Source organism: Pezoporus flaviventris, unplaced genomic scaffold (assembly GCF_033815535.1).
Source record: "Pezoporus flaviventris isolate CSIRO_AGI_PZ_B2104156 unplaced genomic scaffold, CSIRO_AGI_Pfla_v1 ptg000031l, whole genome shotgun sequence".
NCBI classification, from domain to species: domain Eukaryota; kingdom Metazoa; phylum Chordata; class Aves; order Psittaciformes; family Psittacidae; genus Pezoporus; species Pezoporus flaviventris.
The window spans coordinates 56,258,327-56,264,576 of record NW_026892579.1 but is presented as its reverse complement, the minus strand read 5'-3'; the positions used below and the strand labels follow the sequence as shown (position 1 = coordinate 56,264,576).

At 62.9% G+C, this 6,250-nt stretch overlaps 1 protein-coding gene across 1 annotated transcript; it reads left to right on the top strand.

Moving 5' to 3' along the window:
• Positions 1–2,147: 2,147 nt before the first annotated feature.
• UCN (urocortin) lies at positions 2,148–2,971 on the top strand. The gene is made up of 2 exons (XM_061461834.1): positions 2,148–2,202; positions 2,455–2,971. The coding sequence occupies exon 2, from the start codon at positions 2,473–2,475 to the stop codon at positions 2,761–2,763; it is 291 nt and encodes a 96-aa protein (XP_061317818.1). The 5' UTR covers positions 2,148–2,202; positions 2,455–2,472; the 3' UTR covers positions 2,764–2,971.
• Positions 2,972–6,250: the final 3,279 nt, after the last annotated feature.

Sequence of the window (6,250 nt, the reverse complement as noted above, 5' to 3'; positions counted from 1 at the left end):
TGAGACTGGCACTGTGCTGAGCAGAGCAGGTTGAGGAAGGGGGGCTATCCTGGCTGTCTCAGTGAGAAGGGGTGTATGGTGGCTTAGGGGGTCCCCAGGTCCTGCTACAGCTGTTTGGAGGATGTGATGATGCCTCCACTGCTGGGCAGTGGGACAGGGTGAGCTGCACCTAGGGGCACAAGTTCTGGGCGCAGAATCCTCCAGGGGCTCCTGGCATGCTCCATGCAAGGCTGTGGATAGCAGGGAGGATACAGGAAGGGTCTGGGCAAGGGCTGGAGCTAGGGCTGAGACTGGGCCACATATACCTATGCCTTGTCCAAGACCAGCCTACCTGTCCTGCCTGTGAGGAGTCCCATGCCACCACTGCCTGCCTGCATTGCTGCCTGTGGAGATGCACATCTGGATTCATCCCACATATGTAGTGAGCAGACACGACCTGGCTCACGAGGTGCCCTGCCTGGCACATCCTGACCAGGGTCTCCAGAGCAGAGCTGGTGGAACCACAATGGTTAAGCCTCACTCAGGGGCCTGAACCCTGACCCCCTTGGCCAACCTGCCACAACCCCAAGAACAGAGGAGCTGAAACCCGCACAGGATCTGGTGCACGCTGCCAGAGATGGAGCTCCAGAGCCTGCCCAGCCCTCAGCACCCCAAGGATGCATCAGAACTTGGCTGCAGAGCTGGGGCTGTACAGAGACAGCACCGGGGCTGCAGGGCTTGGCCCAGCTTTCCCCCAGCCTATGAAGTGGGTGCTCCTGGTCAGAGGTTGCATATGGCAGGAGTCTGCAGCCCCGATGTGCTGAGCCTCTCACAGCCCTGGTGTGTTAGCAGTGAGTGAACTGTGGGCATGGCACAAGCCAAGCCCTTGTCCTCAGAAGCAGCCATGCCATGGTACAGGGGCTGCCAGGGCTCAGGGGTTGAGGGCAGCCCCTGCTGAGGGCTCTGCCCTGGAGCCACAGGGAGGTGGTGCCGGATGCCAGCCTTCACACCAGATCTGTGTCACAAGTGCATGGCACCGTGTGCTACCTTGCTGAGGGCAGGGCTGTGCCCCACCACCTCTTTGCTGCTCAGTGCGGGATGCACTGATCCTGCACTGTTCAATCAGGTCTGATCCTCTGTCTTGAGGTTCTGCCCAACACTGGCACTGTGGAAAGAGTGCACTCCAGGAGCAGTTTTGCCCCGGTCTGGGTGGCAGCTTGGTACCCTCGACCTGCAGGCAGATGCATCTGTCTGCCAGGCAGGGCCGCAGTGCTGCCAGGGGGTCTGCCGGCAACAGTGTGGTGCACCGGCAGCTACCTCACTGTTTGGCAGCGGCGGCCGGTGCCCCGCGCTGGAACATCCTGCATGCAGCACAGCGCTGCCTGCTCCGATGCCTTCGCTCTATGAGTCACAGGATTTGGCCGGTGGTGCCTTGCTGCGCTCGAGATGTCTGCAGCACCGGTCCCGACACTGCCGGGATGGATGCCCCACCCGTGCCCGTTTGGTGCCGTGGGTGCTGGTGGCCGGGTCCTCGTCACCCACACCCCCTCCTACAGCCGGTCCCGCCGTCGCACCCTGTGCCTGCCCAGGACGTCGCAGCCTGGTCTGGCTCGCCCTGAGGGTCCCATGCCGCGGGTCATCCGCTCCAAGGCCCGGCCCGGCTTATCGGCCCCGGAGCCCTGCCAGTCCCATGGGGCCCCGGCCCACTGTCTCCCGGCGCGTCCCGGCACTTCAGCACCACGGACAGCGGCACCGCGAGCACCGGGGACGGGAGAGCAGGTGAGGGAGGGAGAGACAGCGGCGGGAAAAGGAGCCGGAGGACCGAGAACCAACACTCTCTGCGGCTCCCGGGCCAGGGCACCTGCGGCACCAGCACCGGCTCCTCTGCGCCCCTCTGGGTGGGCTCCAGAACGGGACTAGGGTCGCGGCCCCCGAGACTGGGGAGGCCGCCCGGCCCCACCCCTCCACCTCCTCCCCGTCCCGCAGCCCCTGTCCCTCCTCCCCGGCGCTCGCTGCCGCTGTCGGGCACCCCGCTCCCCGCCACCCCCCCGGTGCCCCTCACCCCCCGCCCCCCGCCGGTCTAATGCGTGCCCGGCGATGACGTCAGCCCGAGCTCCCGGTCCTATATAAGCACCGGCCGCGCCGCCGGCTCATCTCCCACGGGACGGATCGCACTCCACTCCACCGGCACCGCACCGGCAGGGCACAGGGACCGCGCGCAGGGTACGGGCCCGTGAAGGGTACGGGTCGGCGCCCTGGACGAGGGCAGCGCCGGTGCAGAGGACCGGGGAGGGCACAACGCGTATGGGATGGTGCGGGAGGCAGGGGAAGGGGGCACCGCCTTCGGGACGGCTCCGCGGTGGGACCGGTACCCTCTCGCAGCCGGGTACATTACTCCCCTCGGATCCCCGGGTCCCTGGAGCCGCCCCGGTGCCCCCGGTCGCTCCCAGTTACACTGAGACTCCGATCCCGCAGGTGTGGACGGAGCCGAAGATGCGGCGGGCGCTGCTCACCCTCCTGCTGTTGCTCGTCCGCCCGCCACCAGCCGCAGCCCGCCCCGACGGCTCCGTCCCGGCGGCCGCGTTCGAGGCTCGGGGCCGCCCACTCTGGCCGCCCATGGTGCCGCCAGCCCCGGAGCCGTGGAGGGCGAGGCGGGACGAGCCGCCGCTCTCCATCGACCTCACCTTCCACCTCCTGCGGCATCTCCTGCTGCTCGCCCGCGCCCAGAGCCAGCGCGCCCAAGCCGACAGCAACCGCCTCATCCTCGAAGCCGTGGGGCGCTGAGCACGTACCGGGACCCCCCGGGATCCCACCGGAGCTGCTCCGGGTTCCGGCCACCGCCTCAGCCTCCCCGCCATGGGCCACTCAGCGCCTCACGGGAAAACTCACTGGGACTGGGACCGGCACCAGCACTGGCACCGGGACCGGCACCAGGCTGCGCCTGCTGCACCAGCCTCGTCCTCGGCACCGGGGCAAGTGGCCGCGGTACCGGCCCCGGGACGGCCCGCACCGATTTTGTAATAAAACGTGGTGGAAACCCGAGGCGTGAGTGAGTGCGGGGCCGGGGATAGGGGCTTACTGGAAATGTGCGGTGAACTCGCCGGGAACGGGGGCCGGGCTCAGAGGGGCTGGAAGTTAGGTGGAGCAGAGCTGGGTGGGCTGCACAGAACACTGGGAACACGGCATGTCCCTGGGCCACGGGGACATCCCCTTGGGGGCAGGAACCCCCAGTCGTTGAGGCAAGGAGCTGTGGGTGCAGTGGGAAGGACACAGAGAGGTGGGCGCAGTGGGTGCTTCACCATCAGTGAGCAGAGCAAAGGGGTGCTGCACTCCTCACATGGAGGCAAGGCAGCTGGGGGTGCAAGCTGGGGCAGCCAGAGCTCTGTGTGTGGCAACCCCCTGCAGCCACTGCCAGAGCACTTCCACAGTGTGGGATGGCTCATGAAGCTGGGGAGACCCACAAAGGCTCTTGGGGGGTGAGGATCGGTGGAAGGACACTGTGGGCAGGACATGTTTCAGACGCCTGAGCAAGAGGAGGACATGGATGAAGCTTTCTTGACACAGTTGGAGAGGTCTGGCCACCTCATGGGTGGCCTTGCTCCTCACAGGGGCAACCTGCTCTCATTGAAGATGTCCCTGCTCATGATGGGGGGAGGTTGGACTAGATCATCTTTAGAAGTTCCTTCAACCCAAACCATTCTCTGATTTGATGATTTTGTGATAAGCTCCCTGCTACCTGCAGGAAGGGCAGCACAGCAGGACTGGAGCAGTAAAGGAGGTTTCAGGAGGGTGCATAGGAAGACCTGCTTGTGGATGTGATAGTGGCAGCCATAAAGCAGTGGAGATCAGCACCCAGGGCACCAGGGCAGGCAGGAACACAGGCAGCAGCATGCAGCCTTGGACTTTAAGCAAGACTATTTATGTGACCTGGGTGGTGGGGTCTGGACAGAGGTAGCTCTGAAGGATGAAGGAGCTAAGGAAATCCATTGAGAACAAACTAAAGAGTGGTCATGGGGTGCGAGCGTGGCTGAGGCTGGAAGGGGCCTAGGGAATCTCCCACTCCAACCGCCCACCAAGGGCAAGGGCAGCCAAAGCCAGTTGCTCAATGTCGTGTCCATTCGGGCTTTGAAAGAGGAAATTCCATCTGGATGCGAGGAATGCAGAACTGGAAGGGGGTACTGGCAAGAAAGACTGTCCTGGAGCAGGTTCCTCAGAGCATCTCCTTCCTTGAAGATACTCGGTATTGGCCTGGACATGAACCTGGACAACACACTCCAGCTGACCCAGCCTGAGCACAGGGTGGGGCTGAAGCAGCTCCAGAGGCCCTTTGCCCCCCAGTGAGGCTTCACAGCTTCTCTGAGCAGCTTGTGCCAGACAACCTGTTTGATCAGCCTCATGGCAAAAAAAAAAGGGAAAAAAGGTTTTTTTTGAGAGAGAAACAACAAAACCAAAAGCTTTGGACAAAACTTTTGGTGGAATCTCCTGTGGTCCAGTTTGTGTTCCCTGTCCATGTTTCTGTCACTGGGCAGCAGTGGGAAGGGTCTGACTCCATCTTCCCTGCCTCCCATCACTATACACATGGATTCCATGCCCCCTGAGCCTTCGCTGCTGCAGATGGAGGGGTCCCAGCTCCTCCCCATGCAACAGCTGCCCGAGTCCCTTCAGCGTTGCTGTGCCCCTTCCCTGGATTCCAGAGGGCACATCTTCTGAGCCAGGGGGGTGCAAGGTCAAGGAGAGCATCCACCACCTCCACTATCCCGGGGCAGTGAAGGACTGCCCAAGAGCCAGGCTGGGGCTGGCAAAAGCAGGTGACAGATAGCTGGAGACAGGGCTTAAGGAAGAAAAGTGCCCAGAATAGAGGAGAACCAGGCTGGGGCTCTCCTGAGATACCCCAAACCCCAGCAGTGGCACCCAGGGCTGCCCAGGATCTGCCAAGGTCCTTGTGAGCCCCTCTTGGCCATCTCTGGAAGGTGATGGGGACATTCCTGAGGTGGAGAAAGGAAAATATCACATCCCCAAAGGGTCCCAGTGATGGAGAAGCCAGCCAGCCTCACCTCAGTCCCCAGGGACCATGTGAGCCCACCTGGGGCACCTATCTATAGTGCGCAGGAGCAGGCAGTGGCCAGGAGCAGCCACACTGGTCCACAGGTTTGACCACCCAGCCACAAGCTACATGCTTGGGGATGCAGGAGAATGGAGACATCCCATAGCCCAGAGCTGAACCTGTGTGCCTGCCCTGGGACACGGGGCTGGTGGGTGGGCAAACAGCTCAGAGCTGCTTGCTCAGGGCCATTGAGTGCCACAGGGCACCACGCCGGGTTCCCTGTTTGCTCAGGGTTTGCAGGTAACAGTACCTGAGGGTAGAGCTGGGACCAAGCTGGGCTCAAGGAAGGGGCCATCAGGGACTTCTTAAGTGCAAAGTCCTGCCCTGGGCAGGCAGAGCCCCCAGCAGCCCTGCAGCTGGAATCCACAGTGGAAGCAAATTCATCATGGACCGTGAGGAGGGAGCTGTGCTGGGACATGGTCTGTGGGGACATGTGGTGCCTTGGCCCGTGGTGGGCTCAGCTCCAGCACTGCTCCCTCTTGCCCACCTCCCTGCCCAAGCAGGGTTCACACTGGGGGTGGCTGAAGCTGCTCTGGATGCCCCAGCCCGTTTCTAAGGATTGCTCTGCTCTTGAGAGGAGTTTTTCCTGGTATCCAATGGGAATTTCTTCTATCCCAGCTTGTGTCACCATCTCCTATGCTGTCCCTGTGCCTGATGGGGGTATGGCTCCAGCTCCCCACACCCAGGAGGCAGCTCAGGGGTTTCCTCTCCTACGGCTGCACAACCAGCTCCTGCCCTGCTGTATCCCCAGCCCAGCTGAATGTCTCCCTGTTTGCTCCCGTGGATCCAGACTAGGACAGGAACCCGCTGGCAACAGGGGGAGGGTCCTGCTGGCACAACCCAGACATTAGGACCTTCTCTGCTGCCAGGACAACCCTGGGCTCCCCAGTTTCCATCCCAGCCCCGAGGTCACTGGGACCTGCCACGTGCCAACATTTCACTTCTGCTTCCATGGGCCCATCCTGCAGTGTCCTGTGCCCCAGTTGCTGGCCAGCTTGGTGGCCCCTGTGCTTGCTGGGTACTGGGGTCTCAGCTGCCAGTCCTTGGAGCCCCCTGGCAGGGGCAGGGGGGTGGCAGCAGGGGACACTTCCATGGTGGCCCGGTTTCGGAGGACCTGCCCAGCCCCATCCTCAGCCCCTCGAGGAGCCCCTCACCATATGCATCATC